At 38.6% G+C, this 19,237-nt stretch overlaps 1 protein-coding gene across 33 annotated transcripts in view; it reads left to right on the forward strand.

Moving 5' to 3' along the window:
• PARD3 (par-3 family cell polarity regulator) overlaps positions 1–19,237 on the forward strand; it is a 651,639-nt gene that overhangs the window by 365,897 nt on the left and 266,505 nt on the right. For 31 of the 33 annotated variants that reach the window (XM_049099647.1, XM_025478472.3, XM_025478486.3 and 28 more), the window contains one exon: positions 1,060–1,143. The exons of the other annotated variants lie outside the window; for them this stretch is intronic. In XM_049099647.1, coding sequence (XP_048955604.1) covers positions 1,060–1,143 — 84 coding nt within the window. The remainder of the gene's footprint in view (positions 1–1,059; positions 1,144–19,237) is intronic. 33 annotated transcript variants of the gene reach the window in all.

Raw genomic sequence — 19,237 nt, forward strand, 5'->3', positions numbered from 1 at the left:
ATATAGAATAACTTTAGGTTTTTATTGAAGAAATACATTTGAAGAAAAAAAAAGAAATACATTTGAAAAACTGACATTTCCATTATATAAAAACTATACTGCAATTTTTGTCAAATCCATTGGTAATCTTTACAGTTGTCCAGGTTGCTTCAACTAAAAATTTAATTGAAGTATTCTTTTTAAAAAATTGATTGTCCGATAAGACCTGTTTAGGAAATTTATAAAGAAAATGAAATCTCATTTAAAAAATTAAGAAAATTTACATTCTCCAAATTATACGTTTTCATTAAACTCAGGTTTATTATATTAATAGTACTTTAGTTATGTAATAGAAGTAACTTCCTGTTACTTATATCTCTCTTCATGACTTTAAAGTTCAGTTCCAAACGTTTATAGAAAGTGTTTGATTTTTAACAGATATCTATTGGTTTTGAGAAACGAGTTTCATTCCCTGCATTGTGGTACATATACAGAAGTTTAGGACCTTGAATTGTTGTGGAACAATGTGGGAAGTAAAGATAGCTTGATCACACGTTTGCACAGTCTCCTTCAGAGGCAGAAGCTTTGACCTCATTGGAATAGTGGAAGGATCAATAATGTGACTTATGCGGGAGCACTTTGTAAACTTTAAAGTGCTGTGCAGCCAAAACACCTTCATTCGTTTAATCTTCATTATCCTTGAAATAAATACCGGGATGGAAAATTTTCAGTGGAAATCTAGAGATTTGACTTACAAAGTGTGTACTTGTACTATACATAAAAGAGTGTGGTCCGAGAGAAATGGTTCTGTATCATTTTAATGTAGTCAATTCTGATGATTGCTCTCTCTCCATGCCATCAGACTAGCGTTCAGGTATGTAGTGTTTAATGTCGCTCTCATCACCATGCCTATATTCCAGAATGTGTATGTGTATGTGTGTGTGCTTGATGAAGTTTTTGTTTTGTTCTCTTTTGTTTATTGTACATCTGTGTTGTAGCAGTTTTTTGGTTTGGTTTGGTTTCGGTTTTGGTGTGTTTACAGTACCTGTTCATGCTCCCTCATTCATCATTGTCTCACAGTGATATGGTAAAGCTCGTACAAGTCCCCAACGATGGAGGGCCTCTGGGAATCCATGTAGTGCCTTTCAGTGCTCGAGGCGGCAGGTAACGTATCTTGGAGGTTTTTAATTGAATCATAATGTTGAGTGTTTTATCTTCATTTATGCTCAGATAGAGAGTGGCGTTGATTTAGCATATGCTTAATAGAAACAGTTTCATTTGGGGCCAACTGCTGCTTCATTCATACGGATACATCCTAATCACAGAAAGCACTTAGGCTGATGAGGAAATCAAGCATTTAAATTATTCTGATACTGTTATTGGTCATCACATATTCCTGCAAACATTTAACATTGATGTGTATTGATGAAACACTTTAGAGTCAGAGATCCAGCTGAATTTACAAAAATAAGGGAGAGCTTAAGGCAGTTTTCTGGAGAAATTAATCCAATAAAAATTATCTGGATAACTTAGGTAATGATTCATTTTAAATTCATTTTTAGGTTTATTTAATTCTTAAATTTTGTAAGATTTTTATGATTACGTTTGGAATTTTTAAAAGTTAAATAAGCTATAGATTTATTTCCTACTGTGGTCTGTGGCTCCTTCTCTTCAATCTCTACACATTCATTTTTTTTAACAAATTATTTTTTATTGGTGTTCAATTTACCAACATACAGAATAACACCCAGTGCTCATCCCGTCAAGTGCCCCCCTCAGTGCCCGTCACCCATTCATCTCCATCCCCCGACCTCCTCCCCTTCCACCACCCCTAGTTCGTTTCCCAGAGTTAGGAGTCTTTATGTTTTGTCTCCCTTTCTGATATTTCCCACACATTTCTTCTCCCTTCCCTTATAGTCCCTTTCACTATTATTTATATTCCCCAAATGAATGAGAACATACACTGTTTGTCCTTCTCCGATTGACTTACTTCACTCAGCATAATACCCTCCAGTTCCATCCACGTTGAAGCAAATGGTGGGTATTTGTCGTTTCTAATGGCTGAGGAATATTCCATTGTATACATAAACCACATCTTCTTTATCCATTCATCTTTCGTTGGACACCGAGGCTCCTTCCACAGTTTGGCTATTGCGGACATTGCTGCTAGAAACATCGGGGTGCAGGTGTCCCGGCGTTTCATTGCATCTGTATCTTTGGGGTAAATCCCCAACAGTGCAATTGCTGGGTCGTAGGGCAGGTCTATTTTTTAACTCTTTGAGGAACTTCCACACAGTTTTCCAGAGTGGCTGCACCAGTTCCCATTCCCACCAACAGTGGAAGAGGGTTCCCTTTTCTCCGCATCCTCTCCAACATTTGTGGTTTCCTGCCTTGTTAATGTTCCCCATTCTCACTGGTGTGAGGTGGTATCTCATTGTGGTTTTGATTTGTATTTCCCTGATGGCAAGTGATGCAGAGCATTTTCTCATGTGCGTGTTGGCCATGTCTATGTCTTCCTCTGCGTGATTTCTGTTCATGTCTTTTGCCCATTTCATGATTGGATTGTTTGTTTCTTTGGTGTTGAGTTTAATAAGTTCTTTATAGATCTTGGAAACTAGCCCTTTATCTGATACTTCATTTGCAAATATCTTCTCCCATTCTGTAGGTTGTCTTTTAGTTCTGTTGACTGTATCCTTTGCTGTGCAAAAGCTTATCTTGATGAAGTCCCAATAGTTCATTTTTGCTTTTGTTTCTTTTGCCTTCGTGGATGTATCTTGCAAGAAGTTACTGTGGCCGAGTTCAAAAAGGGTGTTGCCTGTGTTCTCTAGGATTTTGATGGACTCTTGTCTCACATTTAGATCTTTCATCCATTTTGAGTTTATCTTTGTGTATGGTGAAAGGGAGTGGTCTAGTTTCATTCTTCTGCATGTGGATGTCCAATTTTCCCAGCACCATTTATTGAAGAGACTGTCTTTCTTCCAGTGGATAGTCTTTCCTCCTTTATCAAATATTAGTTGACCATAAAGTTCAGGGTCCACTTCTGGGTTCTCTATTCTGTTCCATTGATCTATGTGTCTGTTTTTGTGCCAGTACCACACTGTCTTGATGACCACAGCTTTGTAGTACAACCTGAAATCTGGCATTGTGATGCCCACAGCTATGGTTTTCTTTTTTAAAATTCCCCTGGCTATTCGGGGTCTTTTCTGATTCCACACAAATCTTAAAATAATTTGTTCTAACTCTCTGAAGAAAGTCCATGGTATTTTGATAGGGATTGCATTAAACGTTTAAATTGCCCTAGGTGCCATTCACATTTTCGCAATATTAATTCTGCCAATCCATGAGCATGGAATATTTTTCCATCTCTTTGTGTCTTCCTCAATTTCTTTCAGAAGTGTTCTATAGTTTTTAGGGTATGGATCCTATACCTCTTTGGTTAGGTTTATTCCTAGATATCTTATGCTTTTGGGTGCAATTGTAAATGGGATGGACTCCTTAATTTCTCTTTCTTCAGTCTCATTGTTAGTGTATAGAAATGCCATTGATTTCTGTGCATTGATTTTTGTATCCTGCCACGCTACTAAATTACTGTATGAGTTCTAGCAATCTTGGGGTGGAGGCTTTTGGGTTTTCTATCTATATTATCATGTCATCGGCGAAGAGGGAGAGTTTGACTTCTTCTTTGCCAATTTGAATGCCTTTAATGTCTTTTTGTTGTCTGATTGCTGAGGCTAGGACTTCCAGGACTATGTTGAATAGCAGTGGTGAGAGTGGACATCCCTGTCTTGTTCCTGATCTTAGGGGAAAGGCTCCCAGTGCTTCCCCATTGAGAATGATATTAGCTGTGGGCTTTTCGTAGATGGCTTTTAAAATATCGAGGAATATTCCCTCTATCCCTATACTCTGAAGAGTTTTGATCAGGAATGGATGCTGTATTTTGTCCAATGCCTTCTCTGCATCTAATGAGAGGATCATATGGTTCTTGGTTTTCCTCTTGCTGATATGATGAATCACATTGATTATTTTACGAGTGTTGAACCAGCCTTGTGTCCCCGGGGATAAATCCTATTTGGTCATGGTGGATAATTTACTTAATGTATTGTTGGGTCCTATTGGCTAGTATCTTGTTGAGAATTTTTGCATCCATGTTCATCAGGGATATTGGTCTGTAATTCTCCTTTTTGGTGGGGTCTTTGTCTGGTTTTGGAATTAAGGTGATGCTGGCCTCATAGAACGACTTTGGAAGTACTCCATCTCTTTCTATCTTTCCAAACAACTTTAGTAGAATAGGTATGGTTTCTTCTTTAAACGTTTGATAGAATTCCCTGGGAAGCCATCTGGCCCTGGACTTTTGTGTCTTGGGAGGTTTTTGATGACTGCTTTAATTTCCTCCCTGGTTATTGGCCTGTTCAGGTTTTCTACTTCTTCCTGTTCCAGTTTTGGTAGTTTGTGGCTTTCCAGGAATGCGTCCATTTCTTCTAGATTGCCTAATTTATTGGCGTATAGCTGTTCATAATATGTTTTTAAAATCGTTTGTATTTCCTTGGTGTTGGTAGTGATCTCTCCTTTCTCATTCATGATTTTATTAATTTGAGTCTTCTCTCTCTTCTTTTTAATAAGGTTGGCTAATGGTTTATCTATCTTATTAATTCTTTCAAAGAACCAACTCCTGGTTCTGTTGATCTGTTCCACAGTTCTTCTGCTCTCGATTTCGTTGAGTTCTGCTTGAAACTTTATTAACTTTCTTCTACTGCTGGGTGTAGGATCTATCTGCTGTTTTTTCTCTAGCTCCTTTATGTGTAAGGTTAGCTTTTGTATTTGAGTTCTTTCCAGTTTTTGAATGGATGCTTGTATTGCGATGTATTTCCCCCTCAGGACTGCTTTTGCTGCATCCCAAAGATTTTGGATGGTTGTATCTTCATTCTCATTAGTTTCCATGAATCTTTTTAATTCTTCCTTAATTTCCTGGTTGACCCTTTCATCTTTTAGCAGGATGGTCCTTAAGCTCCACATGTTTGAGGTCCTTCCAAATTTCTTGTTGTGATTTAGTTCTAATTTCAAGGCTTCATGGTCTGAGAATATGCAGGGGACGATCCCAATCTTTTGGTATCGGTTCAGACCCGATTTGTGACCCAGTATGTGGTCTATTCTGGAGAAAGTTCCATGTGCACTTGAGAAGAATGTGTATTCAGTTGAGTTTGGATGTAAAGTTCTGTAGATATCTGTGAAATCCATCTGGTCCAGTGTATCATTTAAAGCTCTCGTTTCTTTGGAGATGTGCTTAGAAGACCTCTCAAGGGTAGAAAGAGCTAGATTGAAGTCACTAAGTATAAGTGTATTATTATCTAAGTATTTCTTCACTTTAGTTATTAATTGGTTTAAATATTTAGCAGCTCCCACATTCGGGGCATATATATTGAGGATTGTTAAGTCCTCTTGTTGGATAGATCCTTTAAGTATGAGATAGTATCTCTCTTCATCTCTCACTACAGTCTTTGGGGTAAATATTAGTTTATCTGATATAAGGATGGCTACCCCTGCTTTCTTTTGAGGACCATTTGAATGGTAAGTGGTTCTCCAACCTTTTATTTTCAGGCTGTAGGTGTCCTTCTGTCTAAAATGAGTCTCTTGTAACAGCAAATAGATGGGTCCTGCTTTTTTATCCAGTCTGAAACCCTGCGCCTTTTGATGGGGTCATTAAGCCCATTCACGTTCAGAGTTAATATTGACAGATATAAGTTTAGTGTCATCATGATATCTATTCAGTCCTTGTTTTTGTGGATTGTTCCACTGAACTTCTTCTTAATGGGGAATTTTAAGAGTCCCCCTTAAAATTTCTTGCAGAGCTGGTTTGGAGGTCACATATTCTTTCAGTTGCTGCCTGTCTTGGAAGCTCTTTATCTCTCCTTCCATTTTGAATGAGAGCCTTGCTGGATAAAGTATCTTGGTTGCATGTTCTTCTCATTGAGGACCCTGAATATATCCTGCCAGCCCTTTCTGACCTGCCAGGTCTCTGTGGAGAGGTCTGCTGTTACCCTAATACTCCTCCCCATAAAGGTCAGGGATTTCTTGTCTCTTGCTGCTTTAAGGACCTTCTCTTTATCTTTGGAATTTGCAAGCTTCACTATTAAATGTCTAGGTGTTGAACGGTTTTTATTGATTTTAGGGGGGATCTCTCTATTTCCTGGATCTGAATGTCTGTTTCCCTTCCCAGATTAGGAAAGTTTTCAGCTATGATTTGTTCAAATACATATTCCGGCCCTCTGTCCCTTTCGGCACCCTCAGGAACCCCAATTAAACGTAGGTTTTTCTTCCTCAGGCTGTCGTTTATTTCCCTTAATCTATCTTTCTTGGTCTTTTAGTTGTTTGTCTCTTTTTTCCTCAGTTTCCCTCTTTGCCATCAACTTGTCTTCTATGTCACTCACTCGTTCTTCCACCTCGTTAACCCTCGTCATTAGGACTTCTAGTTTGGATTGCATCTCATTCAATTGATTTTTAATTTCTGCCTGATTAGCTCTAAATTCTGCAGTCATGAAATCTCTTGAGTCCTTTATGCTTTTTTCTAGAGCCACCAGTAGCTGTATAATAGTGCTTCTTAATTGGCTTTCTGACATTGAATTGTAATCCAAATTTTGTATCTCTGTGGGAGAGAGGACTGCTTCTGATTCTTTCTTTGGAGGTGAGGTTTTCCTTCTAGTCATTTTGCTCAGTGCAGAGTGGCCAAAAACAAGTTGTATTGGGAAAAGGAGAAAAAGAGAGCGCGAAAGAAGGAAAGAAAAGAGAAAAAGAGGAAAGAAACAAGAAAGGAAAAAAGAAGAGAGAGAAAGAAAGGGGAAAAAAGGGTGGGGGTAGCAATCAGAAATCTAAAAAAAAAACAAAACAAAACACTGGGGAGTATCTTCTGTTTCTGTATACTTGTATACTTTAAGCCCCTTGACTTCCCCTGGAACTTGTCCGTCTAGCGGGTCTTCAGGGGGAGGGGCCTGTTGTGCTGATTTTCAGGTGTTAGCAGTTGGGGGAGCTGCTCTGCCCCCTGCCTGGTGCAGGGCTCAGTGGGGGTTGTTTACCCCGTGAGGCCCCAGGAGGAACAACCACAGTGGCGGGGCCAGCTCTGGAGCCCTGGAGTCAGCTCCTGCAGTAGCTCCAGAGCTCTCGGTCTGCAGGGCCTGGAGGCTCCGGGCCGGGCCGCTGATCTGCTCAGCTCAGGGCAGGAGCGTCCTCGCTGTCCTGGGCCCTCCTGACCTCTGCCTGTCCCGGGGGAGGCCGGATCCTGGGCTGTGTCCCGGCGCCCTGTGCTCCCGGGCCTGCACTGTTGGATTTGCGCTCCCGCCCCGCAGCCCCCTCCGCGGAGCCGCCCCCGAGCCCCCCGAGCTGCTCCCGCCCCGCAGCCCCCTCCGCGGAGCCGCCCCCGAGCCCCCCGAGCTGCTCCCGCCCCGCAGCCCCCTCCGCGGAGCCGCCCCCGAGCCCCCCCAGCTGCTCCGGGTCCCGCCGTGCGCGCTGCAGCCCTTAGGGAGCTCGGCGCACTCTCCTGGGCGCGCAGTTGCTGTTACTCTCCCCGGGAGCCCGAGGGCATCCCCGCCCTCCTGGGTCCTGCTCCACCTCCCCGGGAGCCCCTCTCCGCCCGGGAAGGTCGGTGCAGCTCCTGCTCCTCCGGGACGGGGCTCTCCTGTCCTGGGGACACTCGCCCCGGCCTCAGCCCGGCTCCTCGCGGGCCCCTCCCCCTCGGAGGCCTTTTGTTTCTTTATTTCTTTTTCCCGTCTTCCTACCTTGATAGAAGCGCAAACTCTTCTCACTGTAGCATTCCAGCTGGTCTCTTTTTAAATGTCAGGCCGAATTTGTAGAGTTTCAGGGTGATTTGAAGGTTATCTAGGTAATTTGGTGGGGACAGGTGATCTGGGGACCCCACTCTTCCCCCATCTTGCCCCTCCTCTCTCTACACATTCAAATGTCATATTTTGTACTGTTAATGACTTCATTATTTTATAGAACGTACATCTTTAAAGACTTCAACTGTTATATGAGTTTCTTTTATTCTGCTTTTTTTGTGGAAAAATCTATTGGGTTTATTAAACATTTTGTTTTAGTATCTTTAAATACTGTGCATTAAGGAGGGCACATCATGTGATGTGCACTGGGTATTATACACAACTGAAGAATTATTGCACAATATGTCTGAAACCTAGTACTTTATATTGGCTGACTGAATTTAAACAAAAAATAATTTAAAAAAATACTGTAAATTGATTTTGCGACTAAATGGTTGATGGGCCTCTGTCAACAAGTGAAGTGCCCACATCCTTGCCCTGGAGGACTGAACTGTCAAGTGGTTGAAGATTCCTTGTATCTTCTCTTAAATCCGCATCCAGAACTACCCCGTGAAGTATATTTATGAACTGTTTGGCTTCTTATTTTAGACTTCTTCTTTCTCTATTGTTGTCATTATTTATTTTTTTTAACTTCCTTTTTCACTGGAAGAAAGGGGAAAGCTGGAAAGTGGCCTTACATCAGTGACTGAGAACTTGAAGTATGGTTTACACCGTTGCTAGTGAATTACAAGCAGCTAGTATTGTAAAAAATCAGATGGACCGTCAGCAATAAGTGTGTGATTAAATGATTTAATTTTGTTAATTGAATATTTGAGCAATTGTCCTACCTTCCTGGTAATTGCTCTTAATTGTGGTGACTCCAGGTTTCATCTCTTTGGTAAAGCACATACTTTATGGAATGTCTGGAAGCTGAGACTTGGATTTGCCGAGAACTCTGCGGGAGTAAGAGGCTTGACAGTGTTTTATAACAAGCTGTGAAATTCACCTTGGATTTTGAGGTGGTGTTATATTCATGGGGCTGTGACTGCTTTCACTTTTTTCCTTCCTTCTCATCTTTATTTATTTTTAACTCTGGAGAAGCATTGAAATTTCTTCAAGGCATTTTAATTTAAACACGCTTAGTTCTTTTTCAAAATGGCCTTTGCCTTTATTTCCTGTAAAGAATACAATTTAAAAGGATCTCAAAAATTAAATCTTTTTAAATTTATTTCATGAGTAGAGCAAAAGGTAAGGTAAAGTGTATGAATTATAGCTTCCAAATATTAGTGTACCTTTATCTCCTTTGAGATAGAACTTTTCACAAATGAAATTCAATTGTGTGTATATGAGCTCTGAGCCAGTATTTCATTCTTTATTATTGAAGTATATAATTGGTGTGTACAACATAATATTATTATCAGGTGTTCAACGTAGTGGTTTGTCATTTGTATATATTATGAAATGGTTATCATAGCATGTCTAGTTACCGTATCTCACCAAAGTTAATAATATTATTTTCTATATTCCCTATGCTGCACATTATGTCCCCACAACTTATTTATTTTATAAGTAGCAGTTTATTTCTCTTGATCCCCTTCACTCGTTTTACCCATACTCAAACTCCCTCTCCTGTGGCAACTACCAGTCTGTTTTTATGAGTCTGGTTTTGCTTTGTTTTGTTTGTTCATCTGTTTGTGTTTTAGATCCCATATACAAGTAAAATAGGGCAGTATTTGTCTTTCTCTGACTCATTTCACTTAATAACTTCAAGGTCCATCCATGTCACAAATGGCAATATTTCATTCCTTTTTTTTTTTTTTTTGGCTGAGTAGTATTCTAGTGTGTGTCTACACCACATATTTATCCATCCATCTGTGGATAGACACTTAGGTTGCTTCCATACCTTGGCTATTGTAAATAATGCTGTAATGAACCTAAGGGTGCTTATGCCATCTATTTTAGTGTTTTATTTTCTTTGGATAAATACCTTAGAAGTGGAATTGTTGGATTATATGATAGTTCTATTTTTAATTTCTTGAGAAACCTCTGTACCATTTCCATAGTGGTGGCACTAATTTACATTCCTACTAACAGTTTCCTTTTCTCCAACAACCTACTTGTTTTAGTGTGTGTGTGTGTGTGTGTGTGTGTTGGGGAGAGGGGGGAAGGTTGATAATAGTCATTCAGGCAGGTGTGAGGTGATCTTATTGTGGTTTTGATGTGCATTTCCCTGATGATGTTATCAAGCATCTTTTCACATGCCTGTTGGCCCATCTATATGTCTTCTTTGGAAAAATGTCTACTCAGCTCTTCTGTCCATTTTGAAATTGGGTTTTTTTGCTTTTGAGTGATGTGAGCTCTTTATATATTTTAGATATTAGTCACTTTTATAATATATGATTCTCAATTGTTATCTCCTATGTAGTACATTTGCCTTTTCATTTTGTTGATGGTTTCCTTCACTTACAAAAACTTGTTCATTGGATACTCTCCCATTTGTTTGTTTGTTTATTTATTTATTTATTTATTTATTTAAAGATTTTGTTTATTTATTCATGAGAGACACAGAGAGAGAGGCAGAGACATAGGCAGAGGGAGAAGCAGGCTCCCTGTGGGGAACCTGATGCATGGGACTTGATCCCAGGACTCTAGCATCATGACCTGAGCCAAAGGCTGACTCTCAAACACTGAACCACCCAGCTGCCCCTGTTAATTTATTTAAAAAAATTTTTTTGTTTGTTATATATATAGAGAGGGAGAGAATCTTCAAGCAGACTCCCTCCTGAGCTGGGAGCCCAGTGGCAGACTCCCTGCTGAGCTGGGAGCCCTGAGATCATGACCTGAGCTGAAATTAAGAGTTCAGCACTCAACCAACTGAACCATCTGGGCACCTCTCCCATTTATTTATTTTTGCTTTTGTTGTTCTTGTCTGTAGAGGAGGTTCCCCTACCCCCCCCTTGCCCCCCCCAAAAAAAATCACTAGGCTGATATCGAGGAGCTTACCACCTATGTTATCTTCTTGGAATTTTATGTCTTCAGGTCTTACATTCAAATCTTTAATCCATTAGTAGTAAAATTTTGCATATGCTTTAAGATCGTGGTCTAGTTTCATTCTTTTGCATTAACTGTCTATTTTTCCCAACCTCATTTGTTGACAGGACTGTCTTTTCTGCATTGTATATTGTTGACTCCTTTTTTTGTAAATTAATCGAACCTCTGAACATGTGTTTATTTCTGGGCTGTCTGTTCTGTTTCCTTCATCTATGTTTTGTGCTAGTCCCATGATGTTTTGATTATAATAGCATTATAGTGTAGTTTGAAATCGGGTAGTTTAATACATCCGGCTTTATTCTTTTTTCTTAAAATTACTTGGGCTATTCTGGGTCTTTTTTGCTTCTGAACAAATTTCAGGATTATTCATTCTAATTCTGTGAAAATTGTCATTGAAATTTTGATAGGGATTGCATTGAATCTGTAGATTGCTTTGGGTAGTATGGACTAGATGGTTTTTTGTTTCTGTCTCCAGGCTGGATTTTCGTTTCTTCCTTTACTGTTTTCTTGATCCATTGATTGTTAGAAGTCTGTTGTTTAGCCTCTATATGTTTGTGTTTTTTCCATTCTTTTATCAAGGGTGCTTTCTAGTTTCATTCTGTTGTGGTTGGACTAGATGCTTGACAGGATTTCTTTTTTCTTTTTTTTTTTTATAATAAATTTATTTTTTATTGGTGTTCACTTTGCCAGCATACAGCATAACACCCAGTGCTCATCCCGTCAAGTGCCCCCCTCAGTGCCCGTCACCCATTCACCCCCACCCCCCGCCCTCCTTCCCTTCCACCACCCCTAGTTCGTTTCCCAGAGTTAGGAGTCTTCATGTTCTGTCTCCCTTTCTGATATTTCCGACACATTTCTTCTCCCTTCCCTTATAGTCCCTTTCACTATTATTTATATTCCCCAAATGAATGAGAACATACACTGTTTGTCCTTCTCTGATTGACTTACTTCACTCAGCATAATACCCTCCAGTTCCATCCACGTTGAAGCAAATGGTGGGTATTTGTCGTTTCTAATGGCTGAGTAATATTCCATTGTATACATAAACCACATCTTCTTTATCCATTCATCTTTCGATGGACACCGAGGCTCCTTCCACAGTTTGGCTATTGCGGACATTGCTGCTAGAAACATCGGGGTGCAGGTGTCCCGGCGTTTCATTGCATCTGTATCTTTGGGGTAAATCCCCAACAGTGCAATTGCTGGGTCATAGGGCAGGTCTATTTTTTAACTCTTTGAGGAACCTCCACACAGTTTTCCAGAGTGGCTGCACCAGTTCCCATTCCCACCAACAGTGGAAGAGGGTTCCCTTTTCTCCGCATCCTCTCCAACATTTGTGGTTTCCTACCTTGTTAATGTTCCCCATTCTCACTGGTGTGAGGTGGTATCTCATTGTGGTTTTGATTTGTATTTCTCTGATGGCAAGTGATGCAGAACATTTTCTCATGTGCATGTTGGCCATGTCTATGTCTTCCTCTGTGAGATTTCTGTTCATTGACAGGATTTCTTAAATTTGTTGACATTTGTTTTATGGTATCACATGCAATTTTCTTAGAGAATGCTCAGTGTACATTTGGAAAGAATGTATATTATGTTGCTTTTGTATGGAGTGTTCTGTACATATTAAGTCTGGTCTAGTATGTTCTTTAAGGCTGGTATTTACTTATTTGTGTTCTGTGTGGATAGTCCTTTGATGGAAGTGTGATGGTAATGTCTTCTTATTATTGCTGTTAATTTCTCCTATGTCTGTTAATATTTGTTTCATATATTTAAGTGCTTCTCTGTTGTGTACAATTTTAAATTTGTTGTATCTTCTTTTTGGAGTGACCTCTTTATGCAATGTCCTTCTTTGTGTTTTGTTACAGTTTTAAGGTCTATTTTGTTTGATATAAGAATTGCTACCCCAGCTTTCTTTTTGTTTTCATTTGCATGGCATATCCCTTCATTTTCAGTCTTTGTGTGTCTTTTGGTCTGAAATAAATCACTTATAGGCTCGTATGGATGGGTCTTGTTTTATTACTCATTCAGCCACCCTGTATCTTTTCATTAAAGAATTTAGTATTTATGTGTCAAGTAATTGTTGATAGGTTTGTACTTATTGCCATTTTGTTAAATTTTTCTGTTTGCTTTTATAGTTCTCTTCTTTTTGACTTTCCTTGTGATTTGATGACTTTCTTTAGTGTTATGTTTAGGTACCTTTCTCATTTTGAGTATCAAGATTTTGGTTTGTGGTTACCATTATGTTCATATATGGGAATGTGTTTGAGTAACATTTCACTTAAGTTAGATGGCATTCTTTTTTTTTTTTTTTTTTTTTAAGGATTTTTTATCTATTCATTCATGAGAGACAGAGAGAGAGACAGAGAGAGGCAGAGACACAGGCAGAGGGAGAAGCAGGCCCAATGCAGGGAGACTGATGTAGGACTCAATACCTGGTCTCCAGGATTACACCCCAGGCTGAAGGCAGCACTAAACTGCTGGGCCACTGGGTCTGCCCGTTAGATGGCATTCTAAATACACTACATTTTTACTACCCCAAATATAAGTTTTGGAAGTCATATCTTACCTCTTTTATTTTGGTTATCTCTTACCCAATTATTGTAGTTTTAGCTGACTTTACTACTTTGTCTTCATACTGTCTTTATAACTAGTTGATCTACACCCTTACTGTGTATTTCCCTTTTCAGTGTGATTTTTTTTTTCTCATTTATTTTCTTACTTCTCATTATGGCCTTTTGTTTAGAGTTTAAGGAAATCCCTTTAGCAGTTGTTTTGAAAGGCCAGTTTAGTGGTGTTGAATTACCTTAGCTTTTGCTTTTCTGGAAAACTATGTCTGCTTCAATTCTGAGTGATAACCTTGTCGGGTAGAGTATTCTTGGTTTGAAGTTGTTTTAATTTTGTTTTTTTCCCCAGAACTTTGATTATATAATGCCAACTTTCTTCTAGCTTACAGAGTTTCTGCTGAAAAATCATCTGGTAGTCTTATGTAATTTCCCTTATATATTACTAGGTTACTTTTCTCTTGCTGCTTTTAAAATTCTCTCTTTAACATTTAAAAAAAAAGATTTATTTATTTGAGAGAGACAGACTGGAGAGAGGTAGAGGGAGAAAGAGAGAGGATCTCAAGCAGACTTCATGTTGAGCATGGAGTCTGACTTGGGGGTGACCTGAGCTGAAACCAAGACTTGGATGATTAACCAACTGTACCACCGAGGCATCCCTATCTTTAAATTTTGACATTTATTTACAGCATGTCTTGGTGTTAATCTTTCTGGGTCATATCATTTGGGACTTTCTGTACTTTCTGGACCTGGATACCTTTTTTTCCATCTCCAGGTTAGGGAAGTTTCCAGCCATTATTTCTTCATATAAGCTTTCTTCCCCCTTTTTTCTTTCTTCTCCTTCAAGGACTTGTATAATGTGAATGTAGTGTGTTTGATATTTTCCCACAGAAACTTAAATCTATTCCCAATGAAATTATTTGTTTATCTTTTTGCTCTTCTGTCTGGGTGATCTCCACTACCCTGACTTTCAGATTATGGATCCATTTTTCTGTATCATCTAGTGTATTCATGTATTTACATTTAGTGTATTTTTTCACAGCAGTTATTGTATTCTTTTGCTCTGTCATATTTTTTTGTGGTACTTTCTTATATTTTTCTGTCTTCTTGTTGAAGTTCTCATCGTATTCATCCATTTTTCTTCTGACTTAAGTTAGCATCTTTATGACCATTACTTCTCAGATAAATCTCTGTTCATTAAGGTTTTTTCTGGGATTTTATTTTGTTCTTTCATTTGGAACATGTTCCTCTTTCCTCATTTTACTTGATTCTTTGTTTTTTTGTGTGTGTGTTATGTAGAACAGCTGTATCTCCCTGTCTCGATGAGCGGCTCTGTGTAGGAGATGAATCTTAACATTTAAACTTACCCATGTTCTTGGTTGTCTCTTGAGCTGTCTCTCTGTTTCAGTTCTATGGAGCCTGGAAACCTAATCCTCCCTACCCCACCTGAGCCTGGTGCTCAAGGAACACCCCTGTGGGCACTACACATGGCCTGTTCAACTACGGTAGGGTCCCATGAGCAGCTAAAGGGAAAAGGCATGGGTCTGCTCACCTATTGCACCTGAAAGTGCTGGCAGTGGGGAGAAGGGGTTGCTTTCCCATAGCTGTTAGTTGGTTAGAGTGCGGTACAAAAAATAGGACCCACCAGTATTATCACTAGCAGTGTAGAAATAGCCTGTAAAAATGGCATCTGCCAACATTCTGTCCCTGGAGAGACTACCAACAGACTCCTACGCCTTTGGTAGATGCTTTAAGTTTAGCAAGTAAAATTCTTTCACCTGTGGTCTAGGCTTTTTTTCAAACTTCTGCTTTTTGCACTGGGTCCTTCATGTGAGCCTCTCAAGAGGGAAGTCTTTGTTCTTCATAGCCTTGGGGTTGTCCTTACTGCATTTCCCATTGGCTTTCAAAGCCAGACATTTTGGGGGGCTCCTCACTCTTCTCAGGCTGAGAGGGTTGTGGTATCTAGCATGGAGTACAAACTCCCTTGCTTCTCAGGGAGAAGCTGTATATATGTTTTTATGTATGTATGTATATATTTATATTTGTGTTGTGTTTTAAGTTTTTTTCCCCAATTGTGGGTCACTATCCTGGATGTTTTTGGTAAGAGCTCATCTCTGTGTGGTATTTTTATCCTTTCTTGTGGAATAGCTATTTAGCTGGTTCTCAGGTTCTTTTCTGATGGAATGGCTCCATATGTAGCTGTATGTGTGTTGTGTCTGTGGGAAGATATGAGTTCAGGACTTTCTACACTGCCCTCTTGAAACACTTCCTGCCCTCCCACTTAAATGAGAATTAACCAGTATTTCAATTACAAACGTGTCATTTTCTGTCATTTATTACACATTTCTTCCCTCAATGTGAAAGGATATTAGGATAAAATAAATAGTTGAAAAGCCTAGAGCAAAAGGAGAGTGAGATAGAAAAGTAAATTTGGTATAGATTAAGTCAATGGAAGCAATTTCACAGTATCCATGAGGCACTGGTTACCATGGTGTTTAGAGATACAGAACACATTCAAGTAGACAAGTATCCCTTTGCAGAACTACAGGTTGTTTTATAACTGAGTCATTTTTAATCTCTGGTGGTTTGACATTTAAAGAAGAAAATCTTGTGCAGCATTCTTATATAAGGGACAAAGAGATTAAGATCCTTTATAAATTCTTTTTAGGCATTACTACTTTTTATCTTGGGAAACGATAGAAATATATTTTTTTCACCAATACTTGTATTTTTAAGCTTCCACATGGACTTGATAGTTATTGTTATCATTGGGAGGGCAAAAACAGACAGGCTGCCCAGAATCCTAGAAATCAGTCTTAAGGAGGCATACACACCCAGTATCCTTGTTCTCAGAAATGCTTAGAGGTGGATTCTTTTCATTCAGTCAGAAGCTTCCCAAGCATTTACTGTGTGAGGATTCCTGTGTTAGGTACTAGGAAACAAAGATGAACAGGAATAATCTTTCTCTAGAGATTTAAAGTCCAGATGGAGTGATGGCCAGGAAATCACACAATTATAATTATGGGATAAATGTTGACATATAATAGGTACTCTCTGAGTTGGTAGAGGAAGAATTGTCTGAATTATGTAACTGAAGCTGGCTTGTTGATGCTTTTAAATGTGATGACAGGACTGCTTATAAAGGGAGCTACATCAGCTCCATGGTGGCCGCAAGGGCAAATTAAGCAATGGAGTATAGCAGAAAGGAAGAAATTAAGTGGAATTCATGAAGAAATTTTATTCTTATGGGAATAAAAGAATACATATTCATGGGATGTAAGTTGAAATTTCCAAGAATAACTTACCTTGTACAAAATTCCAATTATATTTGGGCCTTCTCAATTTTCGAGATACGACTAATTGAATAACACTTACTGAATACTTATTTTCATAAAAGTGACCCATATATGTCAGTATTGCTTTCGGATTTGGATTTCAAAGTCAAAAAGTCTAAGGAACAATATGGGATGTGAATTATATATCATAAAGAGAAGATGTACAATGCAAGATATCTTGAATCCAAATTCAAGAAAATAGTAAGAAATATAAAGTCAAGTTAGAGAAATTTTTAAAGCCACTTAAATATTATTGTGGTCTGAGGGATAATGAATTTTTTTGAAAAGGATCTTGCTGGGCCTATTTACAATGACTATATTTAAGAGTAGAGTCAGATGGTCTTTTTTGATTGGAGGCGTTAGTGACAGTTGGCATATGGCTACCCATCCCCCAACCACTGCCTCAGTACCTAGACACAGAGAGAAACAGATGTATAGAAGAGATAGTATTATCTTCCCCTTGATGATATTTTTTAAAAGATTTTTAAAAATTCGAGTTAGTTAACATACAGTATAATGTTAGTGTTAGGTGTAAAATATAGTGATTCAATACTTCCATATATCACTTGGTGCTCATCACAAGTGCAAATCCCCATTACCTATTTAACCCATTCCCATTCTATCCACTCTCTGATAACCGTCAATTTGTTCTCTGTAGTTAAGAGTCTGTTTCTTGGTTTGCCCCTCTCCCTTCTGCTGTTTTTCCTTTTCTCTTTGTTCATTTATTTTCTTTCTTAAATTCCACATATAAGGGAGATCATATATGGTATTTCTTCCTCTAACTTATTTTACTTAGTATAATACTCTCTAACTCTATCCGTGTCATTTGTGAATGGCAAGATTTCATTCTTTTTTATGCCTGAGTAATATTCCATTGTATATATACTACATGTCTTTATCCATTCATCAACTGTTGGACACTTGAACTATTTCCACAATTTGGCTGTTGTAGATAATACTGCTACAAATATTGGGGTGTGTGTATCCCATTGAATTAGTATTTTTTATTTTTTGGGTAAATACCTAGTAGTGCAATTGTTGGGTTTTAAGGTAGGTCTCTTGTTAACCTTTTAAGGAAGCTTTAAACTGTTTTCCAGAGTGGCTATACCAGTTTGCGTTCTCACCAATGAGTGCAGGAAGGTTCCCTTTCTCGACATCCATGCCAAAACCCGTTGTTTCTTGTGTTGTTGATTTTAGCCATTCTGAGAGGTGTGAGGTGATATCTCGTTGTAGTGTTGATTTTTATTTCCCTGAGGATGAGTGACGTTGAACATCTTTTCATGTATCTGTTGGTCATCTGGATGTCTTCTTCAGTAAAATGTCTATTAATGTCTTCTGCCTATTTTTAATTGAATTATTTATTTTTTGAGTGAATTTTATAGATTCTTTATATATTTTGGATGCTAACCCTTTATCAGATATGTCATTTGCAAATGTCTTTTCCCACTCCATAGGTTGCCTTTTAGTTGTGTTGATTATTTCTTTCACTGTGATGCTGGTTTGCTTTAGTCATCATCTTGTATGTATTTAAAAAATAAAGTTAACTGATCTCCATCCAGAACTCTTTATTCACAGTTTCATTACCTTGAAATCAATTTTCACTTCACTCATGTAATTTGATTTCCTCCTAATGTAAATGTCAAACATACCCTTCATATGTAAAATCACAAATGCTTCTACTTTCAGGAGAGTTATGCCAAATAATTGTCATTTCCTTTGGTAGAGAAACTGTGTTTTATTTTATATTCTTAAATTTTTTTTTTATTTTTTTTATTTATGATAGTCACAGAGAGAGAGAGAGAGAGAGAGGCAGAGACACAGGCAGAGGGAGAAGCAGGCTCCATGCACCGGGAGCCTGACGTGGGATTCGATCCTGGGTCTCCAGGATCGCGCCCTGGGCCAAAGGCAGGCGCTAAACCACTGCGCCACCCAGGGATCCCTAAATTTCTAGAATTTGACCCATAGGTTTTGCTCAGTAAAGTTTACTAGTAAAATTGTGAATGAACCCGTGGCTATCCATATTAGCTATTATATTAGATTTAGACAAATAAAGACATATCCTGGCTTGATAGATGTTAATGAGTTTTTCTGAGGCTTTTTAGTAATGTAATGTAATGTTAGGTATTTAATAAGCAAGATAAAAAAATGTGTACTGTACAGGTTGGGTTTATGAAATTATAAGATTTAAATTTTAAATTTGGTTTTAAGGGACTTAAAAGTCCGATTTAAAAATGTGTATATAAAAAAATCCATGCTATGTGTCAAAAGAACTCTGTGCACAAATGCCATAGGGAGTTAGCAGAAGTATGAAATATTGAGTGCTGTGGTGTACCCCCAGTGGAGCAATGGAAATTTATCTGTTCTTCTGTTCTTTGAAGGAAATACAGCAGTTTTGCTAGTGACATTCTGGAATAATACACTTTCCCAGGAAGAGAATATATGAAAGGAAGAGGCCATAGTCACATGTACATGAAATAGAAATAATGAATCAGGGATTTGAAACAAT

The sequence above is a fragment of the Canis lupus genome, chromosome 2, assembly GCF_003254725.2.
Source record: "Canis lupus dingo isolate Sandy chromosome 2, ASM325472v2, whole genome shotgun sequence".
Lineage (NCBI taxonomy): Eukaryota > Metazoa > Chordata > Mammalia > Carnivora > Canidae > Canis > Canis lupus.